Source organism: Phallusia mammillata, chromosome 8 (genome assembly GCF_965637545.1).
Source record: "Phallusia mammillata chromosome 8, kaPhaMamm4.hap1.1, whole genome shotgun sequence".
NCBI classification, from domain to species: Eukaryota; Metazoa; Chordata; class Ascidiacea; order Phlebobranchia; family Ascidiidae; genus Phallusia; species Phallusia mammillata.
This window is the reverse complement of record NC_137259.1, coordinates 7923438-7948944: the sequence shown is the minus strand read 5'-3', so window position 1 is coordinate 7948944 and position 25507 is coordinate 7923438. Positions and strand designations below refer to the sequence as shown.

General features: G+C 35.8%; 2 protein-coding genes, 1 long non-coding RNA gene and 1 pseudogene across 6 annotated transcripts; 2 read left to right on the top strand and 2 right to left on the bottom strand.

Annotated features, from left to right (window-relative positions):
• Positions 1-57: 57 nt before the first annotated feature.
• On the bottom strand, positions 58-12727 carry LOC145203818 (acireductone dioxygenase-like). The gene is made up of 6 exons (XM_080076131.1): positions 12658-12727; positions 5469-5623; positions 5028-5147; positions 3356-3453; positions 2913-2994; positions 58-1172 (listed from the first exon to the last, which is right to left on the bottom strand). The coding sequence occupies exons 2-6, from the start codon at positions 5586-5588 to the stop codon at positions 1050-1052; spliced, it is 543 nt and encodes a 180-aa protein (XP_079932257.1). The 5' UTR covers positions 5589-5623; positions 12658-12727; the 3' UTR covers positions 58-1049.
• On the top strand, positions 6126-6958 carry LOC145203820 (uncharacterized). Its single transcript, XR_013853403.1, has 2 exons — positions 6126-6373; positions 6577-6958. It is a non-coding gene; the product is annotated as an uncharacterized LOC145203820 (long non-coding RNA).
• Positions 6676-9014, bottom strand: LOC145203819 (uncharacterized). Of its 4 annotated transcripts, none has more exons than XM_080076134.1 (3): positions 8438-9014; positions 8055-8152; positions 6676-7971 (listed from the first exon to the last, which is right to left on the bottom strand). In XM_080076134.1, the coding sequence occupies exons 1-3, from the start codon at positions 8554-8556 to the stop codon at positions 7913-7915; spliced, it is 276 nt and encodes a 91-aa protein (XP_079932260.1). In that variant the 5' UTR covers positions 8557-9014; the 3' UTR covers positions 6676-7912. The 4 variants fall into 4 exon arrangements, with proteins under 4 accessions (XP_079932260.1, XP_079932258.1, XP_079932261.1 ...); XM_080076132.1 differs by having other exon boundaries at positions 6676-7955; XM_080076135.1 differs by having other exon boundaries at positions 8076-8152.
• Positions 12728-13923: 1196 nt separating the features above from the next.
• LOC145204718 (DBH-like monooxygenase protein 2 homolog) lies at positions 13924-24458 on the top strand (annotated as a pseudogene).
• Positions 24459-25507: the final 1049 nt, after the last annotated feature.

Below are 25507 nucleotides of genomic sequence, written 5' to 3'. Positions count from 1 at the left end.
GTAGGTTTGTATTTAAAGACTTTTGAAAATGTTTATACTCCAAGAAAACAAACAAAATGGAGTTCAATACATGACTTTTAATCACAATAATGGTCACAACAGAAACAAGAAACTATACACACATGTTTCATGATTCAAAAACGTTTAAAGCACAATTGACCAGCAACATAAATTTAGATTTACAACATTCAACTCGAGCAACAGTTATAGCAGTGTCACATGCAGGTTTTTTTTAAGGTTTGGTTTGGGTGACCGCTAAGTAGTTTTAAGAGACCGCAAGTGTTTCATTTAAATACCAAAAAACAGCCATATTTGCTTAAACGAATTATTTATTAGGCTACTGGCAAATTTTGGGAAACCGCTGGAGAAATTTAGGGGGCCGTTTCGGTCCCCCAAAACACCTTAAAAAAACACTGGTCACATGTATTAGAACTGTTGAGTTTAATGGCATTGGTGTTTTTCACAAAAAGATTGTAACACCGAGGAACAAATTATTGTTCACAGATGGGTTTTAAAGCTTTATCAAGGGTCACTGCAGTTCATTTATGACAGGGGTTCCCAACCTGTGGTACGCGTACCACTAGTGGTACGCGAAGGTTTTTCAGGTGGTACGCGAGTAGCTTCCGTTTTTTTTCACAAAACCTAGGTGCGCCCGGAAATGACTTTCGATGCGCTGTTAGCAAATTTACACCGCGCATCGACCAATTGGTGGACAGTAAACAAAAATAAAAATCTCATTAAATTTAGTTGTGGTGGTTTAGTGTTATTTTAGTAGGCCGATATTATTATTCTGAATAAAATATGATTCGATCAAATTAGTTGTTGTACACGTGGCAGTACAGAGCGTCCAAGTGGTACAAGATCATTAAAAGGATGGGAACCCCTGATTTATGATCTAGTAACTAATCACCAAAAACAAAATATATTTAAAGGGTTTTTAAATGATGTTTTTAACACTGAAATAGAAAGCTAATTTCCAGGAATGTGTACCATTAAAGCAGCATAAAGTTTATTGTGAAGTGAGTTCTTCCAAATGCAGCGAAAACTTGTTAGTTTGCCAAAATTCCAAACTGAGAAACATATTTCTGACGTTCTTGCATGTTGTCAGCAGGTCGATTATGTGGTGTCCACACAGGTTCACCAACAAACAATCTTTGCACTTTAATATAATCCTGCCAAATCAAAGCGTATTATTTTGGGATCACAATAAAAACAGGGGTGACAAGTATTTACAAGAGTTTTTAATAACTAGAAGGGTGGCTTAGCACATATTGCCCTTGCATATACACTATAACGTATTTAAAAACATAAATATATTTCCTACGCTTATTTTGTATTGGGTCCCATATTAGTCACCGTCTTTTATAACTTTAGTCGTTTCTGCAGGCAAAAACTCATGGGTCCCCACACATGCAAAGTTGAAAATAATGCAATTCAAGAGATAACCATGAGAAAGTCGGGTGTTGTAAGGTAAAACACAGTGATCGGCAGTGGGCTTAAATAATACTGCTATGTAGAATACAAACTATAAAATTAGATTCACCCCAGATATTGTTTGAAGTACGTCCTATTTAACATTTTAAAAAACTGACCCATTTTAGGGGGCTAGTAGGGTAACTAATTGGGTTCGACACACAAACTAAAAAATATATAAAAACCACAATGACTCAATCAATAGTACTGCAAAATTTCAGCCCAATCCGCCAATGTTTAAAATTTTGACCACTAGAGGTGTTTTGAGCAACAACCGTTAATGTTTCTGACGTCATAGGGCTATTAACAAGCCCCTAACTGCCATGGCGCAAAAACGACCACCAAGCAACCCACCAACGAGCAACATACAACTGGTTGCCCTTGTAACACTATTGCACCAAAGAAATCTTTCGTTTGTGGTGCCCAGTAACATACAAATACGTTTTACACTTTAGGGGCTTGTGGGGTAAATGTTAGGACTACAGGGTTGAACACAACAATCGACACCTATAAATGGCATACTTTTCAAGAAATCCAAATTTCAGCCAATCCTGACACTGTTTAAAAACTCACCCATTTTAGGGGGCTAGCGGGGTAAATACTGGGGTTATCAACAAAAAAAAGTGGGATGCACATCTACATGAATATATCTACCATCTGTGTAAATTTCAGCCAAATCCATCAAACATTTGAGGGAAAAATGAGTCGGACAAACTTTGGGTAAAAACACCCATTTTAGGGGGCTAGCGGGGTAAATACTGGGGTTATCAACAAAAACAAAGTGGGATGCACATCTACATAACTATATCTACCATCTGTGTAAATTTCAGCCAAATCCATCAAACATTTGATGGAAAAACGAGTCGGACAACTTTGGGAAGAAAAAAAAGGAAGAAAACAAAAGAAAAAACAATTCGAGTAAAATCTATATGTGTCCCATTCAGGGAAGGGGACCCATAATAAGCTTTTCTACAAGCTAAACGGTTATGGTGCTAATCTGGTGTGATTTTAGATGCATTGACACAGTTTACATTTAGTAGTACAAAAAACAATAATATTGGGCTGTGAAAGTAATCAACAAGCCATTTTTAAAAAATATTTCAGCACCTTAGGTTTGTATTTTTGACTTAAAGAACCTGTGAACATGAAAATTAATATTTGAGGGTAAAAAAAAAAAATTCGTATAATAAAACCAGGGTTATGAGGTCAGTGGAATTGCACACTGTGCAATGATTGGCAATATAAAATTGCCTTTGAAGATTAGCAAGTTCAAAAACAGCATTTTGTCATTCACATACATAAATTTGGATCAGATATTGGATAAATGGAAATGCAACTTTCAGCGTTGTCAAGAGCCAAATGAGCAAGCATTTTGTTGTTTACATACATACCTATTTTGTTTACTGGTATTTTTTGTAAAGTCATGTTAACTTGCATACCTTGTGATCCAGAGTAAACCTGTGATAAATTCCAGCAGGCAAAATTAGCAAGTCATTCTTAACAATCTCAATTCTTATCCACCTGCAACAAACAGACAACAATAGAAAAGTTGTTGGCAAAGGCAGAATGATGAAAAAAGGAATGATGAAAAGTAACTTTGATTTGTTTTGCTAAGAAAAGTTGTTGATTGACTGTTTTATCATACCTATTCTCTGTTTAATAACAAAAACAACAGTTACTTTCATTTTTTAATCATTTCAGACAATAAAAAACCTTCTGATATCTATAATTGTAAAAATTTAAATATGTTCATGATAATACTCAAAAGTGTGTTTTTTGAGAAAAGGCATCAATCAAGTTACTGCAACAAACCAAAAAAAGGTCATTCAGTTTTTAGGCCACATAAATGTATCATTTTTGAAAAGAAAATTTATTTACTGACCTGTCCTTTTTGTCACGCACATCAAAATAACCAGAACCATCCAAAATATACCGAATTTCTTCATCTGTGTGAATATGTTCTTCAAAAAAGTTTTTCACCTGTAACAGAATAATGCTCCTTATTAAAAAAGTATTAACTGGAAAGCTAGTTAATGATAACAGTTTGCAGTCTGCATCATAACATTTTTTTTTCAATTGGCCCATAAAAGTAACAACATTAAGAATTTTCTCATTTACATAGTTTTAGGTCCATGTTGACAAGTGTTTTAGATTTTCAGCATATAGTTTTTAGTGACAAGATTGGGGCTTTTAAAGCTGCAAAATCCTCGAAAAGTTTTCAGGTTATTTGTTTCTGTACCACTTAAGAGTTGAACTATATACTAGAGATGTATTGAATATTCGATTTGCTGAATTTATTTGGCCGTTCGGCCATTTTTGCGAAGATTCGGTTTTGGCCAAATAGTTTATTGCGATTTGGCTGTACCCGATTCTTTTACAAACATAAATTTAAAGCATTAAATGTGTCTGCTTAGTAAGGTATTACGCAATCCTTCATATGTCACCATAACGAAAATCAAGTCGAATGCTATATTTTTTAACACACTCATTTTTCCCACTGTATACAAAAAACATCACTGAATTGTTGGCAGGTTCACCCTTAAAGCAATTTTAAACTCCACAGAATTGAAATGAGGATGAAACACAACTACTCTGCACTAATTGCCTGGTAGAAATTTTGTCATGTCAAACATGTATCGTATGACTTCGCGTGAAGAATTGAAATGAGGATGAAACACAACTACTCTGCACTAATCGCCTGGTAGAAATTTTGTCATGTCAAACATGTATCGTATGACTTCGCGTGAAGTCATAAATGATTCGGTTGATTCGACCGAATTTTTTCGTCAAAACTGCCGAATATTCGGTTTGAGCCGAATCGAAATTTGGCCTGTACGGTACATCACTACTATATACTACAATCTGTCTATATACTACAAATCTGTCGAATTGCATTCTGTGTCCAAGTAAATTTATGGATAAAATTAGTTCATCAATCTGGACTTGGGGCAAGTATAAAGGATATTATAGGACAGCACTAATACACAGCTGTAATATTATTGCACTTAGACTTTTATACACTAGTTATACACTCTTCTTTTATACACACTACACATACACACACTACTTTTATACAGTGCTCTTTAACCATGTATATATACTGTATATTCGAATAAATTCCGCATCAAAGCTAAGGTATAAAACTGAATAATGGTACACAGAGGGAATACAGCTTAGATCAGTGTTACAAAAACTCACAACTGTGTTTTAGAAATATTGTCAGAAGGCACTGCGTCCTGACCTATGTGAGATTACCCTGCCTTTTGTGAATATCATTGCATCAGTTTCAGATTATTGGGCCAGTAAAGCGAAATATGAACTATTGATAATTTATTTTTTGCTTTGAAAGATTGGCTGATAAAAAGTCCTGAAGTGAGAGAGCAATTGTACAAAGTGATAGAGGTCGAGGGGAGAAACCTGTCCAAGTTGCCGAAACAATACAACAACAAGATAACAATTAATTGAAGTTTAATTTACAATTTTTCACTTTTGATTGCAAAATTTCCTGAGCTCAAAATTTCTTTAAAATTGTCAAGTAAGATAGAACAACATACCTTTGCATCATAATTTGGCAGTAGTTTCCGAGTTATTGTGATTAGATCGTTGTATGTGTAACCCCTGGATGTCCTCAACTGTTTGTAGTCATGGTTGTTTTCATAATTTTCAGAGTCAAACTGTATGAGAACAAAATTTTCACATAGTAAATTTGCAATTATCCTAAATTGTAGTACGTATTTTATACATTTTATGAGCTGAAAAATTTTGTGTGTTAGTGTGTTACATATAAACAGTTTTCACGGACTTACAAATATTGTTAGGTATCTAACTTACGATATGTTGAACTATTGAGCTGAGAATACAGTATCTGTATCAGCAAATTATAAAAAAAATATTTAATTTGTAGCAGAAGCTATCCATCACCCATATGCCAAACACGTTTCAAACAGTTGCAACAACAAACATGCAATTTTTTGACAAGTTTCATGACAACTTACATGAAAATATTCTACACCTATGTCTCGAAGTTGATCCAGTGTGACACATTCATCGGTTAGGCCAGCATTTTTTTGATTTTTAAGTACTTCATCTGTGTTAAGGTACCAAGCCTTTACCATTGTTGTGCGTTTAACAGTCCTTACTTCCTAATGATCTATGAACAAAAATTTTGTTGATGTAATTGTGAAGTGACCAGTAAAAAAGTGGCCATTTAAACATACAATTTAATGCCATCTTGCTTTATTTGAATAATTTGAGTTGCATTGATCTTGTTTATTTTACTTTGTAGAATAAAACACAATATTGGTTTGAAATAGGTTGGTTTTACCATTAAGCAGCAACGGTTAAATCAGTCTATATGTTCAACGTATTTGCATGTCAACTTTTAAAGTGTTGTTGTTGTGCAACATTAAACACTTACGTAACAATACAAACAAAGCTGAGCACAACCCATTTCTATTTTCTACAGATTTTTTTTATCTAGCAGTTTGGAACTTTTGAGAGTTTGGACCAATCAAAATTATAAATTTCAACCTGAAACCAAAAAACCCACTATCTGGCTGTCTGCTTTTTTTGTTGTTGTCCCAAACCGTTATGCAATGGCGTCATTTTCTATCGGCTGCATGGTTGACATTTACAACTGTGACTGTGGGCCGTGTGCAAAGCAGCAGCCAACACCAAAGGTTCCCCCGCCGCACTTTCGCCAGCCGCATGATTGCAGGCAGTCGGATAAAAGTGCCGATTTTAAAAACGGTCATAACATCATAGATAACTGAATTCACTAGATGCGGTAAGCACTTTTTTCCAAGGTATGCAGCCTGACTACCATGAATAAAAATGTACGCATTATGACGTCACATACCGTTGTAAACAAACTGGCGCCAGTTTGTGTTCTTGGTTTTAGGTAGGTAAGTTATATTGTGTACGCTCTCAAAAGGAGTTTGAGGTACTTATTAAACATTAAATGCGTAAAAACACTCCCATATAAAAGATTCAATGTTAGGGTTGATTCTGATGAAGTTTTGCTCCTACTCGTGAACTTCACTGTCCTGTTTTTTTAATATATATACTCGAACTATTTTATTCAACATCGAATTTTTAACACAGTTGGGAGACCCAGCCATATTGCGACTTAAATGACTAACAAAACGGAACTGTTCTCCCTTTTTAAATGGAAACTTTTTCTGAGAAATGAAGACCACAAAGCTGTGCAAATGCCTTTTTATTTTTGGTATAAACTCCACCCAGAACCTACTACACCATACACAATGTTTTGATCATGCATTAATATCCTAACATAAAACACAGTTTACTGGCTAGTTTGAAGCAAACATGTTTGCGATTTTCTTAAAAAAGCATTTAATCATACAATTGTAATTACAGAAGCCATATTTTTGTTTTAAACAAAAAAATCCATGTTTCACATTCTCTTTCACATTTCTGTTTTGTAACATTTTACTGTTTGTGCCAGTGCATTGCAAAAGGCTGTTTTATTCATAAATTAAACACACATAAAATATGAGTCCTTTAGTTATATAGAGTAGGCTACAAGCCTGTGACTGTCATTAAAAAGGCAAATTAGGTAATCATATTGATTTTGAAATTGTATTGTAAATGAATCAATAAACAATCATCAGTTTTTCAAAAACTCCAGAAAGAAAATAAGGAATATTCATTTTTATTACAATATTAAACTGAAAGTATACAATTTGATTGAAATAGGTACAGTAAAATTTGACCGTAGTGAGAAGGTTTTTACCAACAAAAATACCAAAAACACATTTGCTGAAAGATGTGGCAGGTTTGTCAATTAGAACAAAAACCTCAAGTTATTGGTATATTTAGCTCCTGATGTTAATTAAACCTTAACTGAGTCTTCCTCACAAAATGTAAAAATAACCCAATAGTACCAAGAAAAAAATCTGCACTCAGCATGCATAAAAACAGCTTCCATTATATAAACTATCTTCAAATGTCATTTGTGGTAAATATCATACAACGAAAAAAAAACTGTTTGTACTACTGTATTCGACAACCAAGTTCTAATTGGTTGGAGGAATGATTAATTTATCAATGGGTAATAACAATAACCAACACCCAGACAACATGTAATCTTTATTCTGACTGCCTGTAGAATGTAGACCAGTGGTTCTTAACCTTTTTTTCTTTTTTTCGCACCCCCATGGGTTTTTTATTTATATAGAATAGATCTAACCAACCTTAATGATTCAGCATCCCTGCACCCCCTAGGAACAGTTCTCACACCCCTTGGGGGTATGAGAACCCTTGGTTAAGAACCCCTGATGTAGACATTGCTAAAGAAATACTAAACCTTTTCAATAAATTTTGTACATTGGAAGAAAATTTAGTATAGCCATATACACTGCAAAAATACCTGCGCACAATTATCAGCCCGATAACACAGGCGTGCATGCTGGAGATTTTATGTGAGAGTGGGTTGCACAGCAAGAAAGTGTACTGCAAGTCTGCAACCAACAAAATCTGTATTAGAAAATAGAAAAAAAATGTTTTTTAAGTATTTCTAGAAGTTGCACTTTTTTCAGTCATAAACACCATGCACTCACTGGATGACAATAGTAACTGACCAAATTTCTTGTTGATGCTATCATCTTGTGTAAACATCACCTCATTGCAAGAAGCATCTTTTACTTGTTTATGAGATCTGTTTATAAATTCAGAATCAATATTGATGTAAAAACCTGAACTTTCTAAATTAGTAAAATTAATAACTAAAAGTTAAGTTTTTATGAGGAACACAGTGTGTACTATTTTGAGTGAGTATTCATTTTTTAAGGCAAGGGTCTTTGGTTAACTGGACATTTTTAATGAAGCAAAATCCTTTCAAAAATTAGGGTTTTTTTCTGTTAACTTGTGAAGTTTCTGTTATTTATGTCTGTTCTTAATCTGACACAAAAAGTATGTTTGTGTTCTGCCATCTGATACCTACCTCACACTTATTGGTTGATTTCTTGCCCCTGATTTAAACACCATTTTGTTGCTTTTGTAATTGGCAGACAAAATTGTTAAAGTTGAGCAATATGTTCCCAATGGTGATGGCCATGGCATGTCAGTCAGGAAAAAAGGTTTCGCCCATCAGAACCAAATGCTTTCACCAGTGGCTGACTTGATGACTTTAATGCTGTAGACTTAAAGGGCACATGACCTGTATTATACTATTTTAGTACACTATAAAATATTTTAAAGTTTTAGTAAACTATAGTACAGTGTAGCTGTTCTTTATACAGTCTTTCTAAAAAAAAATATATATTGTGTGATATTAAACAGGTTGCAGACGATGTTCGCGACTTTGCGCAAAATAAATTACAATTCAAAATGTTATCCGTAAAGTTTTTTTAACAAAAATAGTTGGTGCAGACTACATGTCACATTATAACAAGAAGCCACAAAACCGGTATCACGGTATCACCACGCGCCAAATTGAAACCAACTACCATGACGGAAACAATCACCTGGCTATAGTTACCGTAGTCAGGCTGCATTCCTTGGAAAAAAGTGCTTACCACGAGATGCGCAACTCGGCGAAATCGCTCAGACAGGTCACGTTTGAATGAACCAGTACACATTGGCTTCTTTACAATGGCGGGCAATGGGTGAAGAGTGAAGATATTGGCAAAAAACGCAATTTATTGCATTAAACGTCAAATAACTTTCAAATTGAAGTGATAATAAACTTGCAGGTTACGTAAGTGTTATGTATCTCGTGTATTTTATTCTTTTTAAAAGTTTATTGTGTGTTTTAAAAGGATCACTAACCGTTTTTGTTTGATTGATTTTGTATGTTAAATATACCATGGACAAGACTAAATTCTCGTAATTGTGATTTAGTTGTATTTCTGTGTAATAGCTAGGTTAGCCACACCGTGCCACCCAATGGCAAAAAATCTTTGTTTTTGCAATCCTGAATTTCAAAGCAACTCTGATATGAAGAAACATTACAGCAATTTACAAAAATGTGTGCTCTCATTGCGCGACCCAACTAAGGGAGACATAATACATGCTTCATAAAAAACGTAATATTAATTTCCTTTTAACTAGTGATGTACCGAATCGGCTAAATTTCGATTCGGCCGAAACCGAATATTCGGCGGTTTTGCCGAATAAATTCGGCCGAATCAACCGAATCATTTATGACGTCACGCGAAGTCGTACGCTACGCGTTTGACGTGAAAAAAATGTTGATCTACCAGGCAGCCAGTGCAAAATAGTTGTGTTTCGTCTTTATTTCACTTCTGTGGGGTTTAAAATTGCCTTAAGCATAATTGGCAACCTGCCAATGAATTACTAATTTTTTGACTACCGTGGGAAAGACAAAAATGTGTTGAAAAAGATAAACATTGACGCAATTTTCGTTATGTTTGGGCTTTTGAAAGATTGCGTGGACCTTAATAAGCAGAAAAGTCACGTTTAACGCTTTAAATTTGTGTTTGTAAAAGATTCGGTTTCGGCCGAATCGCAACCAATTATTCGGCCGAAACCGAATCTTTGCAAAAATGATCGATTCGGCCGAATAAATTCGGCAAACCGAATATTCGGTACATCTCTACTTTTAACCCACTTCTGTTGTCAAAATCAAACAGTAATTCTTTTAAATTTAGAGCATTCATATGTGAAGATCACTTTGAAAAAAAAAAACGATCTGCTGATTATTGGTTGCAGAAAAAAGTTAAAAATTGGTGCTTGGATGCTTTTTGCCATCCAAAAAAATTTCCTAAACACCAGTACTGGACAAAATTGGTAACATTGCCCATGAACATATAAATGTTTATTATAGCTAAAATCAGAAAAGCACCATTTGACAGAAAGGTTCTTTCAGAAGTTAAACACCACTGCATTAAAAGTGTTGAGAAAACTTTTAAACAATTAGGTCCTCAGCTGAAAGTTAGTACACACTTCTTAAGTTAACAATTCATTTTAAACAACAAGTTGTACAACATTTATAGAAAAGGGAAATACCTTTTGGTAGAACAATGTAAAAATAAAATTTTTAAAACATACATAAGATACAGTTATGTTTATTATGAATTAATCTGGGTTTCTGTATGTTATAATTTTTGTGGTAGACTTTGCATCTCAAGCAATGTTGAGGTTGAATGGGCTCCATTTTATGGATGGCGAGTTAAACCACTATCCTTGGGTATTACTCCATTGAAGAAATCAACTTTAAATGCATTTTTAAGTATAACACCTGCTTTTAAAACAAGATGGGCCGGTAATGTGTAAAATGTGTGCAAAGTATGGCAAAAAATGGAACGCAACAGAGTGCAGCAAATGAAACCCAGTGCAACTAGTGAAGAAGAATTGGTAACAGTGGATGACCGAATTCATTAGGATATCTTGGTATGCAGATTCAAATGTTTCTCATTTAATTCTGGAACAGTGATGTGTCATTTCCCATCTGCAGGATTTGGTTAAGATTCAAAAACACTCACTAATGAGTGGCAAGCTTCATTTTTTTAAAATGCAATGTAAAAATGCTTTAAAGGCCATTAATGGGAGACGGCACCACCCTGATGTGGTTCGTTGGGCAGTTGAGTTGTTTGCTAGAGCTTCAGCAGCATATAATCATCCCAGAACCAGTGGTGTTCTTATATTGCTATCATCACGTACTTTACAGTAGTACAGGTATAAGTTGCAATTTTACACATAATTTTTTGAACTGACATATCATCACACAATCCTAAAAAACACTGTAGATTGTTAAAAATATTGACTATGGTGCATGTGGTATCAACCAATTGGCAGTCAATGCTCTGTGGATGAAATGAAAAGTTAGTTAACAGCAGCAATTTATGCACTTTTTTATGTTTTTTTAATTTATTATTTTTCATGTCAAAGAAAATTTGGTATTCTAGGAAGGCCACTTAGTTGGATTTATTGACTACGGGGCCAGAAATGCAGACACCATAGTGACAACCCATATATGTAGCAAGGTGGCACACATAATGCAAATTGTCCAATGCAGCGAATTCGAAGTCCGAACTTGCTACATAAATGAAGTTAATTGCCATTTTTCATGATATTATTAAGAAAATTCTAAAAACTAAAACATTTTTATCAAACTAAACGTTGCAGCTCCAAAAACTATCGACAAGACGACAAAATATGTGTATGTTCTTACTAGAGATGTACCGAATATTCGGTTTGCCGAATTTATTCGGCCGAATCGATCATTTTTGCAAAGATTCGGTTTCGGCCGAATAATTGGTTGCGATTCGGCCGAAACCGAATCTTTTACAAACACAAATTTAAAGCGTTAAACGTGACTTTTCTGCTTATTAAGGTCCACGCAATCTTTCAAAAGCCCAAACATAACGAAAATTGCGTCAATGTTTATCTTTTTCAACACATTTTTGTCTTTCCCACGGTAGTCAAAAAATTAGTAATTCATTGGCAGGTTGCCAATTATGCTTAAGGCAATTTTAAACCCCACAGAAGTGAAATAAAGACGAAACACAACTATTTTGCACTGGCTGCCTGGTAGATCAACATTTTTTTCACGTCAAACGCGTAGCGTACGACTTCGCGTGACGTCATAAATGATTCGGTTGATTCGGCCGAATTTATTCGGCAAAACCGCCGAATATTCGGTTTCGGCCGAATCGAAATTTAGCCGATTCGGTACATCACTAGTTCTTACCAATGCACACGAAATGTGTACTTGTTCATTCAAGCGTGCAACGTCTGAAGGAAGGCAAAACTAATATATTCGCGTTCGTGGTAATTAAATTAGATTTGTTAAAATAAAAATGCTTAAAAAATACTTCAACAAAACATAACTACACATTAAAAGTTACATCTTGTTCTATGTAGTAATAAACCCGAGAGAATTTTTTTCATATTTGGTCGGCAGACGAGTTGCGCATCTAGTGAATTAAGTTATCTATGATAACATCACCAAAACAAGATGCAAAGATCTGAAATTTGCAGAAGTACTAGATATAACATTAAATTAGGAAGTCATGCCCAAAAAATTGCAGAAATTAAAATATATAGGTTAGAAAATCCAAGAGAAGGCAGAGAAATATGGACAATTGACCTGTTTAAAATGTTAAATAAAACACTGTTACGACCGATCGATTTTTATGAAATTTACAGCATTTATTAATGAGGTATACAACTATGTTTGTGCAAAATTTCATTACCTACCTATTTGTATGACAAAAGTTATAGAAGTTCAAACTTCACACCTTATCGGCGGCTATCTCCAAAGCCACAAGCCGCTGTCCGTCATAACGACCTATCAAGGTAGACCTACTAACACTGAGCTTCACCTTTGGCCCGACCTGAGAACTTCTGGTAGGTGACGCAACAGAGCATAGGCATTTATGGTGCTGTTACAGCAATTTGGGTTTATGGTAAGAATAATTGCTGAGTCAGCACCATAAACGCCTATGCTCTTTTGCGCCACCTACCAGAAGTTCTCAGGTCGGGCCAAAGGTGAAGCTCAGTGTTAGTAGCTCTACCAACACCTTTCCTGACCGATCGATTTTTATGAAATTTACAGCATTTATTAAGTTTTTTATTTAATTTTTTTTTTTCTGACAAATTTATCTCAGTTGCGTTAACCGTTTTTGCGATACAAATACTTCTATTTCGGAATAAATTTCGAATATTCGAAAGTCACAACGTTAGATACGATACTCTGATCCTTGTCAATGAACTTTCTGCGTAGGCATTAGGCTAAGCTCGCAACTCAATTTATCTATTTTTTAAATATATTTTATTTTACATAAATTTTATTTGTCACAGATTAAAACCACAAACAGTTTGATATTTAATCTCAAGTTAGCCAACAGTTAAAACGGCTGAACATCATGTTAATCTACCACAAAGGGTTTCGAGCTAAATTGTAAAAAAGAAACAAAATCCAGTGTATAAACTTATTCGAAGTTAAATATCTGTCTAATCTGTATAAATCAGTTTGCCCTAAAACAACAGACATTGACACATTGAATACAAAGCTCACTTCTATTTATTCAAGTAGTCTGTGTATACAGCACGATAGGCTACATTGCACAATAAAATGTTCGAATGATTGTTTTCAACTATTCCGCTAATATGTCGTACAAATGTGTTATGTACAGTGTCATGTTACCTTGTAAGGTATAGAATGTCAATCAAATGTAACACTTTTTTTAGGAAAACAGAACCAAAAATTACGGAGAAAAATTGCAAAAACTAATTAAATTACAATTTTTCATAAGGTTAAGCACAAAAAACTTCCAGGCACAAATATTCTAATTATGTAAATGAATAAAATGCCTTAGACCATTCAAATAAATGCTAAGCCCGTTTGCAAACAACAATATGTGATAGCACTCTAATCGCTGCAACGAGCTCCTACTATAGCGACTAATCAAGCATAGTTTTGAACTCATCACGAACATCGGCATCTTAATTATCAGTGTTTTCATGTCATCCATTTGTAAACGTTGATCAAGCAATTTCATGATGTCCAACAGATCCATAAAGTCATCGTTTTGGCGTAATGTGGCTAATTCTAAAAAATGACGTTTATGTAGATTTTACAACTAACTTACAATTTGTTACAAAAAAACAAAACACAATACTCGTGACAAAGTCTATTAAAAGTTTGACCAAATTGCAATGGCGTAGTTATTTAAAGGGTTATAATCATTTTATAAAAACAAAATGCAGAAGAAAAGTCTTAATTATCCTGGATTTGGAAGCAAGTACTGCAGCAAAACAACTAACCTTCTGAGGACATATCCAACGGTGATTGGTAACTGAAACAAGAAAAATCGGAACATTTTAACTTGGTAAAGGCGCTGCAAAAGAGCTAGCAAAGCATGTTCATTTTCTGTGTTAAGATGCATAATCAACAAAATTTTCGCCTAATTCGGACCAAACTTGAAGTACAAATGATTTGTAATGTGGTAAAGTTTTAAACTACTTGATATCGGTTAATCCAGACGATATTTTGGTGCAAAGGGGTCAGGATTAATCGATGTTTAACGTACGTTTGTTATCTGATAAAACAGTCAAAACTACATGATAATTTACACATTGAAAGCGCAACTACAGCTAAATATAAAATAATTTAATTTCTTTTCAGGCATGACACGATTGTAAAGTATATTCAACAGCCACATACAGCCTGTGAACGTAACTTTACAGCTGCATACTGCAAAGTGATCAATAAAACACTTTAGGGTGTATTGTGGTGGTTTTGCTCTTTTTAGAAAAATCTAAACTGCGGTGGGATTCGAAGCAACGACAGGAGTCTTTCCGGGGCTCGCGCTCTACCAACTGAGCTACACAGGCTCAGTGGAGAATCGACCGAAAGTTCAATCACAAGCACCGTTGCCTGCCTCGTAGGCTGCTGATGTCAGCTTCGTAGTAGGTGATCACCAGGCTGATCCTAGCTATTCATCTATGTCTTAACTGATATTTAGTAAAAGAGTTATTTACGTCACTACCGCCAGCAAACCGATCACGTAAATTCACTGATGCATAAAGTGTTGTATCATCATTCGTCAGAGTAGCAGCGAGTTTTTCACTCAGCGTTGCTACGCTTTTAACGTCGACTGACTGTTAAACTCTTTTCAGTGTATTTCCATTTATCTTCCTTGTTTAAAAAGATCATTTAAAATTGAGTCTTTTATCAACCTAAATAGTCAAATGGCTTAAGGTGTCTACTTACAAACACACATAAAAATTAAAGTAAATTCCTCCTCTCAAGTTTAACAATTCCTTCTCACAAGTTTTAAAATTGCTTCCTTGCGAATAATTCCTCCCCGGTTCGGATCCACTGGTTTACAGTTTTTTCTTATCAACCCGATGAAGCAGTTGCTGGATGATGCGCGCCATTTACTTGGCCATCGAGTGCACATGCTCCAAGTCGGCTTTTGCATTGCAAAGTTGTGTATACGCGGTTTGAACGTAAATCCAGGATTATAGCCACTGGCTCTAGAATGTTCTGTATTATGTTTTCGGTTGCTGCATTTCTTCTTCCGGACAATTTTGCACATCCCTATGTGGAACTAAATCTAACTTGCATATGAAGAACAGTCACAATCAATGCCTTGACCCACACATTCGGGCCAAATGGACTTACCACATGTGGTATTGCAATATCAACCTCTCAACAGTTGTTTTAGCCTTTCTATTTTACATTGTCATCGGTTACTGATATGTGCAGTTACCTTAATTATTTGATGTATAGGCCTGCCAACATTATCTCTGATTAGTAGGGCAAGTTTTTGTTGCACTAAAATCGTGAGAAAGTTGCACTTAATTTTAACAAAAGTTGCATTTATGCACAAGTTTTTTAAAATTATTAGGGTATGAGATATTTGAAAGGTTCCGTTGTATAACCCAACAGTTTAAGATTTGCAGGGTGTCTGCTTGTTCCGTTTCTTTCTTCGCTATACAATCAATCATGCGTACATTTTTATGTTCGTTAGGTTTGAAACCTACATGACAGCATTTTGCAGTCAGCTCCTGCAGAGCTGTCAAATTTGGTACTTTCCCATTTCACAGACGGCCTGGCGAGACCGCCGAATAATACATTTTTGCCGGTACGCAGCAAGAAAATCCGCAACAGAGCCAAACAGCAAAGCGATAACCCACCCCTCCCCTCCCCAAAAAAACAACTCAAATACCACAACACCCCAAACCCCCTAGATCTGTAAACTTGATCCAAGGCATTGCAGCAAAACTCAGTGTTGGCGACTTTAACAAAATCAATAGCCTGAAAAAGGTGACCCACTGAAAATGTAATTTTCGGCGGTCTCGCTTGGGCGTCCGTGAAATGGGAAAGGACCATTTTGCGCAATACTTGATAAAATTTGCAGTAAAAAGTTGCATGAAAAATAGAAGAAAGTTGCAAAAAGTTGCGACATAAAATTCCTACAAACAGTTTATAACATCGTACCACATAAATTCTGAGTATTTAGGAAGCTGCCGGAAACTGTAAAAAAAAGGTGCAAAAGTTGCAAAAACTTGCCCTACTGATTAGTCCTTTATGCGCAAATATGGAATAAATTCAAAAACTGAATTATTTACTACTTGATTTAACCTTAAATAGCTGCCGTATGTAAAATGTATGTAGTCTGCAGATTTTACGGCAGGTGTCAATCGTGATATACCAGAACAGTGGTTCTCAACCTTTTTGCCTTTGACCCCTTTTGGTATTGTTAAGCTTATCGCGGACCCCTTTTGAAGGTTCTGGTATTTTTTGTCCTTTTTTTATTAACAAGCAACCCAAAAAAGGTGCAGAATATATCAACCACGTTTGGTCCAGGACCAAAATTTAAATCACATGGACTGGGCTGCGACATCGGAACTCAATAATAAAGAGCCATTACATTGTGATGTGACGTTGTTTGCCACTGAAAATTTACCTCTGTTGCATCACAATGGGGTTAAAATGTCACAATGCATTTTGGTTTATCGCCTATGAAGAACGATTTTAAACAAGTTTCATGCTATTTTAAAACGCTGAGACATATTTTTTTAATAGCGCTTTATCAATATCGTTGTCTGCAAAATTAGGAAATTGTCGCGGACCCCTTGAAAACGCTTTGCGGACCCCCGGTTGGGAACCACTGTACTAGAAGCTAGATATTCACACGCTGACCGCAAAACTTGAAGGTGCGGTCACGAATTGGCCTAAACACAAAGTTTTTGGTTTAGTGCGGTGGTTACCATACTGGAAGGGATCTCTCCCCGAAAAACGAACACCATATAGTTCACGGCAGCCGCACATTTAGCTAAATTTTGATAGCACATTGGAATAGATGAAAACCTACGATGAAAATCAATCAAGTAGAAATAAGCGCATTAGCTTGTACTTACGTATTTTAAGGTGGGATTAACATATCACATATATTTTTTTAAATGTACATGTGTGCAGTCGGTCAAGTAAAAAATGAGGAACAGCTATGCCAAACATATTTCCAGAAACACTTGGGCACGCCTAATTTCAAACTACGAGAAAAGTGTCACAAAGGTTTTGCTGGAAACGTAGATCGAACAACGTAAGGTAGCGTCTAAAGAATTCTTTTGAGGGTTTTAACGGTCCGGTTGGTACATTTTATGTCGTCTTTAGCGCAAAACAAACTATTCAAACGTCAATTTTAATGTAGGATTTCAATAGGTATCCAATACAGCGCAGTCCGAGCACTCGTTAACAACAAATATACTCACAAAAACACATAAAATTTAGAAGACACCGCAAAAATTCTAGAAGTCTCATTTAACCAGTGACAGAACTACGGATTTTATGAACCCGACAAGCATGGCTTGCTGGCAATAAATTCACGCAAAGTTCCTTCTGTGCTAGTGGGACCACAATGCTATAGTTAGACGACCAACTTGTTTCAACAGCTATTATTAACTGGCAGGTATGTGCAAGATCAAATTGGGCCTAGATATTTTTTTCTAGAATTTACAAATAATTAGTGTTTGAATAAAAATCACGTGAGAATAAAATGTTTGAGTTAGTGGTGCCTGTTTTATTGAACTTGATACTAGGGTGCCAAGGTCAAACTGCTAGTCAAAGTTATCCATTCACGCGACAGCTTGATACAGAGGGAAATGTTTTCCTTAAATGGGATTTCAACACAACTTTTATCACACTGGAGGTGAAATACATCAGTATTTTTGAGTTAGTTGTTATCAGTATTTTTTGAGTAGTTGTTACATTTCATTTGTTTTTCAGCTTCATGCCAAAACAACAGGTTGGATTGGTGTGGGAATCTCTTCAGGTGGTGGTATGAGTGGGGCAGATATCATTGTTGGTTGGGTGAAAAGCGGACAAGTCACAATTACTGTATGTGAAACAGTTGAGCGTCAGTTTCTTGTAAAATATTTTCTAACAACCCCTTTACTTCATAGGACCGTTTTGCAACTGGAAATCTATTACCACCGATCGACAACAAGCAAAATATAAATGATTTATCGGGAGGTGAAAGTGATGGATGGACTTTGATCAAATTTACCAGACAACGGGCAGTCTATGATTCTTTAAACGATCTTCCTATAACGGTCAGTAGTCAAAAACATGGCGGAAATGTAACTAAACAATTAATAAAAAAAATATAATTACTTAGCTTAACTTACGAATATATGATGCTGCATAATTTAACAGCAACATTAGGCTCGTCTTTTTTCAGTAATGCAAACTTGGAACATTAGTTTGGCGATTAGAAAAGGTTGAGATGAAGCTTTTGTGTATCTGTGATGGTATGAGTCGAAAAAATGAGATGCGAAATTGAATAGTTTGTATAAGATTATGCGGGAGGTAAATCTATTAAAATCTTGTCAAATGTTTGGAAATATTGGTATGATTCGATGGATAACAACAAAGTTCACATTGCTAAAACTCAAAGGTCCGCTTTGTCGCCACAATTGGTCGATAAAGACTGAAATCATCATTCGTAAAGTTATTGGTAAAATGCCGATGCGAATTTTATTCTCAACAGACCGAAACGGGACTTACAGGGTCAAGTGTTTCGCCGACAAGGCACATTTTTTAGTTTGCACTAATGTGGGTCCAACCTCAAAAAATTTGATCAAACCTAGATAAAATTAGCAAAGCACCTAGGCATTATAATTTATTGTTTGATTTTAAATATTTAATTGTGCCAATTAAATATTTGATATGTTTAGGCATGTTGAAAATTAAAAGTAAAAAACGTTATAATTTGTAGGACAACACAATCAAAATAGTATACACATTCGGAACAACAGATCCAGCTGGAGACGACATAGTACCAGGGGACTATCAGGTACAAATATTTGACCAGGAAAAAAGGCGTTTTTGATCTAAAAAAAACTTTTGACAGGAACCAGGAATGTTATTTTTACCAAATCAGCTGATATAAGCTCTGTTGCTACACCTGCTGGTGAGACAATCGAAACTTTTGTCATCTTTTACAACTTCCTGATGTACCATCAAAGAGACATATTGTCGAGGTAAACTTGTGATTAAAACCTTTAACATTTACCCTGTAAAAAAATGATTAAACACCATTAACGTTTTCGTTTGCAGATTTCACCATTAATCCAAAGCGGTCATGAACTTTACGTACATCACATCATAGCCTATCAATGTGTCGACCCTCTTCCGGTAGGACCGCTATTTCTTTTGCAATATCCACTTTCACGCCGTTTGAAATTGGTTGCATGTAGGCAGGCGCAGTTGTGGGTTCACGTGGTGAATGCTATACAGACAGTGGCCCGATTGCTGTTCGAAGTCTATTGCTGGATGGGCAGTTGGCGGAGAGGTAAAAGTGTCTGCGCTGTCTTGACCATATGAACGATTTGGATATTGCGTATAAGAAAGAAAGTTTTACAGAAGAAAAAATTCCACATCCACTTTCAAGTGTTGCAGATGGATTACACTTTATCAGCCCTCCCTTGTTTGTTTTTAGTCATTTTCTGCGTAGTGCCAAGTATTGTTCTTTTATAGTATTGTTAACTTTTGCAGCTTTTAGAGTTTTTGTTATCCGACCAATGTTGGACTGCCTTTTGGTGAACCAGGCGACCCGAAATACGTGGTGTTAGAAATACGACAATCTGAACCTTGATGAAGGTTGGTTGTATAATTAGTGGTGGGATTCAAATTTTTGTCGGTCGGTTCTGTTACAAAAAGTCCATTTACAGTAACCAGTAATGCTAAATTTCGTGAGACGGTTCTATAGAACCGGTGCGAACCGGCTGAATCCCACCATTGTGTATAACTAAGCTATAAAAAGAGCACAATCGACCAGTATGATCCCTTCGTGCTGATGTTGACAAGAGTGTAATCAAAAGTCTGGGTTGGATGTGTAGCGAGATGACTGCTGGAGAAACACAAACCAAAGAAACGATTCATGCATATACAGGATACCAGCCGGACTTTGCAATGACAATTTTTACAAACTGGCCTATATAACTTTCACACTTAGAGGACATTGCTTTACTATGTTAACTTTTGGGGTGTGTGCTATGACTACTTAGGGACATAAACAGGGTCGCCCTATCGTCCTTCTTTCTAAGATTTGTCTTTTTTTAAGAGAAATGTCTTGGAAAAATATGTTGTCCTTATTTCCAAGAAATGTTCTTGTTTTTAACTTATTTTGTCTTATTATCAACAATTACAAATCGTAATACTTTTTACAAGTATAAGTGGCCTAAATATAGACTTATAGCCTTTGTGAGACGCACGAAGTTTTTCCTACGGACAAGGAGTTGCTGAAACAGATTATTGCTGGTAAAAAATGTGCATATGATATGTCATGGCTCGTATAAATGCAAAGATTTGATGTGAGATAATCAAACTTATTATATAGGTCACCACACCTTAAAACGACAATCCGTAAATGCTTCCAATCACAAAAAAGTAGTATATGACCAAACACGTCAGCCCCAGCCGAAACAGTTTCGCACTGTCAAAAATTAGGATTATTTGTAATGTTTGAAAGTTTATTTCTTAGGCGTGGTTGATGATTCTGGACTAACATTTAAGTACACCAGTCAGCTCCGAACTCACGACGCTGGATTTATGCAAACCGGACAGCTTACATTTCCGTTCGTTTTCGTCATTCCACCAAATGCTGAATCATTTCTTACTTACGGCGATTGTCCAGCAAATTGTCTAGAAAAGGTGATTATGTTAACAAACAACAGTTACAAACAGCTTACTGAAACATATTCTAAAATTGTTTGGAAACATTTCGCTTTAACCACTTTTTCCAAACTCTTATTGCTAGGCCATGGATTATGCAAATATTACAAGTTTCACTATATTTGGAACATTTCTTCACACACATTTGTTTGGGAACAAAGTAACTTCGTCATTTTAGGAAAGACTTAGGATAAATGCAGCACGGTAAAACCAAAAAACATGTTTTCAAATGAATTTAAATTAATCATATTTATTCGTGCTGAATTAATTGGATTTTCATACAATTGCACAAACAGTACCATCTAAAGTTTAGAATCTAAACGTTTATGAACTAAACACAAGAATAACCTAAGCGAGGTCAAGGTAGTTTTTGTTTTAATTCCGGCAGAAATGGAGTAGAGTTGCCGTTTGTGGCAAAGGACTACGCTTATGATTTTAATTTTAATGCCTACCGTTATGTGAAACCTGAACGAGTCGTGCTACCTGGTGATCAACTGCAAGTTCTGTGTGATTATGACAGTACCAGCAGAACTAACATTACATATGTAATAGAACCGTCTGGACATAGCATAAAACAAACAGATACTACCTTACATGTCATAAAGCATTCCAGAAGATTTAAAACCATATAGCGACTAGCACTTTTCATTTTCGAAAATGTATTCAGGGATACCATTAATTTAATAAATTTATGTTTTCCTACAAAAAAGTAAGTATTCTTTTGTAAAAAGTACTTGTTTGTATTCATGCCTCTACTGTAATCTAAAAAAAACTTTATTTTGACAGTCGCTGTGCAATAAAAGTGCTAAATCGCTTCATAATACGATCAGCCAGTATCCATCAATAGTGCCGTTGCGTTTTTCACTTTGTGCAGCAATTCTCGGCTTGTTGATTGTTATGGTGTTATATTTGTATGATTTTGCTATGTTTTCGTTTATCACGCGAAACAAACTTAACACTACTTTACACAAATACTCGTCGTGATTAACTTATCCATCAACCGCCAATAATTCCTAAAAATGTTTTGTATTGCAAATAGGCTCATGTTTTTCGTTGTTAATATTTTTCAGGGTGGACTTCCCACTACCAGAGAAATGTGCTTAGACTTTATCTCATATTATCCACGTTTGCCAATTTCTTTTTGTGTAAGTGGACCAATCAGAGATCCTTCCATTTACCATGCTCTCGGTATTACCAACACATCTAACGTAAGGTTAGTTGCAGCTCTTTGTACCAACGTTATTTAACAGATCTGCCAAAAGTCTGGAGATCCAACAAAACAAAGATCACTGAAGCAGCACATTTGTTTTGATTTCTAACAGATAGATTGATTCCCTTGTTTTCATACTGCGTAAAACCAATCAAATGAGATGTGGTAATTACTGACAGAAAATGCATTTTGTTGGAAAACATGTCTAATTTTTATCAATTACTTTTAGCGCTTCCCCTGAATCGGAAATTGATATTTACGGTTCGTACCAAGAGATTTATTTCAGAAGCGGTATAGAACCGTCTCCGAAAATTTTATGAGATCAGCGAACCGGTTAGCATAAAAAAAAATGAATCCCACCAATTGAAATTTGAATCCCATCACTGGTTTTCTGAGATTAGCAAACCGACTGACAAAAATTTTGAACCCACCACAGTGCAAAGTGAACAACTGACCGTGTAAACCAAACCCCAGCACCACAACACCTGAAACCGGCGATTTCAAACTTCAATTTCACTGAGTGCCTTGTACGGGAACACATAACTTACATATTGTTTCTGTTTACTAACAACGGATTAAAAAATGTTTTTAATACAGATACCCTGGGATCAAGAGTTGGCTGCTGAGTTTAGCAACAACATAAACATGCTGCCTAAGTTTCAGATCTGCACGGACAACCAGTTTTCACCTCCAGGCGTAAGTGACAAATAACTTACGTTATTGTTTGCGAGTACCTTTGCATTGAGTTTTTTGAAACTTCCTTACATATCTGCTTGAGTTTCGAAAGAACGCGGTCTGTGATTAGAAAATCTGCGCCACAGTAAAGACTGCAAATCGCGTATTACTATCCCAAAATATTGTTAGTGAATCAATCTTTGGTGCATTAATCAATGCAAGACGCATCACGTGGTCCAGGCTGACCTGTTTTTTTTGGTGTATACCAGCAACACTCGATCGTAAATGCTGAACAGGGGTTTTCGTCCACCAGGTTGCATATTTAACAAATATTTCGTTCAACTGGTGTAATGTTACACAAAAATATTAGTTGTTTTTGTCCATAACTTGTATTTTTGCTGACGTTTCGCCCACCAGATCGGTAGGGCTTCATCAGAGCCATGAATGATGACTGCGAGCAACAAGCGAAATGCGCAAGAACAGCGGGATACGATGAAAAACAATTACGTTATAACAAAGGCCATCCGAAAAGAGTAGCGCCCGTTGCAATTTGCAAAGAGATAAAGCGGCACTAATGTCCGAAATTTGATGCATTGGTTGGACGTCTTGGGTGGATTCCTTTTCAAACCGTTGGTACATCGAGCTGTCCTCTAGGAGCGATTGAGCCTTATGTTCGTATTGTAGTCTATCCAAATCTGAAGTGGCCATATTCTTTTTTGATGGTACCGACTGCCTTGACATACCTTCTGGCCGCTGGTAGACTCGCTTCATTATAATCTCTTCTGATAATAGAAAATGCTGAACAGGCGTTTTCGTCCACCAGGTTGCATATTTAACAAATATTTCGTTCAACTGGTGTAATGTTACACAAAAATACTAGTTGTTTTTGTCCATAACTTGTATTTTTGCTGACGTTTCGCCCACCAGATCGGTAGGGCTTCATCAGAGCAATGAATGATGACTGCGAGCAACAAGCGAAATGCGCAAGAACAGCGGGATACGATGAAAAACAATTACATTATAACGCAGTCATCATTCATTGCTCTGATGAAGCCCTACCGATCTGGTGGGCGAAACGTCAGCAAAAATACAAGTTATGGACAAAAACAACTAGTATTTTTGTGTAACATTACACCAGTTGAACGAAATATTTGTTAAACACTCGATCGTTTCGTGACATCAAGATGTTTTCTGTTTTAGCTTGCACCATTCGTTCTCCCTGCCATTATTACACAGCCTTATGTGGAACCGAATCCAACTTGCATTGAAACAACAACCACTAAAACCACCACAACCACAACTGCTACCACAACAACAATAAGTGCTACAACCACATCCGGCCAAGATGGACTTACAAAAGTATCACACTCTTATCAGCTGCTTTTGATTCTTATGTTCTACCCTGTCATCGGTTTCCAAGATGTGTAGTCATCACGATTTTCTAATTTACTAACCCATGATTAATCATTATTGTGCAAATATTACGATAAAGTTTGAAGCTTCTCCCATATGGCTCAGTCTGGTACTTGGCATATTTTTGGCACAGCATATTTTGGACCGTTCCCCGTCTCATTATTGCCATTTTATAGCAAAAAAAGACAAAAAAGTGCGAAGGTAAAAGGTAACCATCCTTAACCTAACAATTAAGTTTTTATTAATTCATTTGATTGCAAGAGCGCAAAGAGATCTTTTCATCGGCATTTTCACGCGGTTATTATGGAGGTTCTATACACCACTATTAAGCCTCAGTTCAATTTCAGTTTCACCTTGCATAATACACTTTTTGTGAGTTTCTGAAATATACTTTGGCTGCAACTTTGGAAAAAAAACTTGTTAATAAAGTTGCATTGATCTAAACGTGGTTGGATCTATAACTGCCGTGCTTAAAATGTAGATAAACGACCAATATACGGTCAAGTTTATTAAGCAAGCTACATACAATGCAATAAAATTTTTTTTAGAAAACTTAGGCCATCAATTGAGCTATACCGGTTTGCCATCACTATAATGAAAAATACGCCATGCTTAAAAGCATAGGCACAAAAGTTTAAAATGAAATTTGTGCGTTGGAGTCACTTTTAAAGTTATTCCAGCAACACGTAATTAAGATAATACCAAAATTGCCGGCACAACCAAAACTGCTGCCACAACAGCAATATGTGCCACAACCACATCCGACCAAAATGGACTTACAAAAATATCACTCTCCTTCCAGTTGCTTTTGATTGTACCTCATCTTCTGTTTTTAACGTGTGTAGTCATCACGATTGGTACATCTCTATTGTACAAACATAACGACAAAGCGTTTTGGCTTTTATGGCTCAGTACTAGGTTCGGTTTAGCCAGCATTATTTTGACTTCTTCTAGTATCATTATTGTCATTTAAGCACAATAAATTAATACGGTGTTCAATTACTAAATATTTAAGTATAATTTGTTTAAAATAAGTTGCAAAAAGAAGTTATTTATCATCAACA

Coding starts and splice junctions, on each gene's coding strand:
- LOC145203818 (XM_080076131.1), bottom strand. CDS start 5,588: ATGGTAAAGGCTTGGTACCTTAACACAGATGAAGTACTTAAAAATCAA. Junction 5,148..5,468: donor TAGGTGTAGAATATTTTCAT/GTAAGTTGTCAT, acceptor GTTCTCATACAG/TTTGACTCTGAAAATTATGA. Junction 1,173..2,912: donor GGTTTACTCTGGATCACAAG/GTATGCAAGTTA, acceptor TTGATTTGGCAG/GATTATATTAAAGTGCAAAG.
- LOC145203819 (XM_080076132.1), bottom strand. CDS start 8,556: ATGCCATGGCCATCACCATTGGGAACATATTGCTCAACTTTAACAATT. Junction 8,153..8,437: donor AATCAACCAATAAGTGTGAG/GTAGGTATCAGA, acceptor ATTTATAAACAG/ATCTCATAAACAAGTAAAAG. Junction 7,956..8,054: donor TCAGTTACTATTGTCATCCA/GTGAGTGCATGG, acceptor TGTTGGTTGCAG/ACTTGCAGTACACTTTCTTG.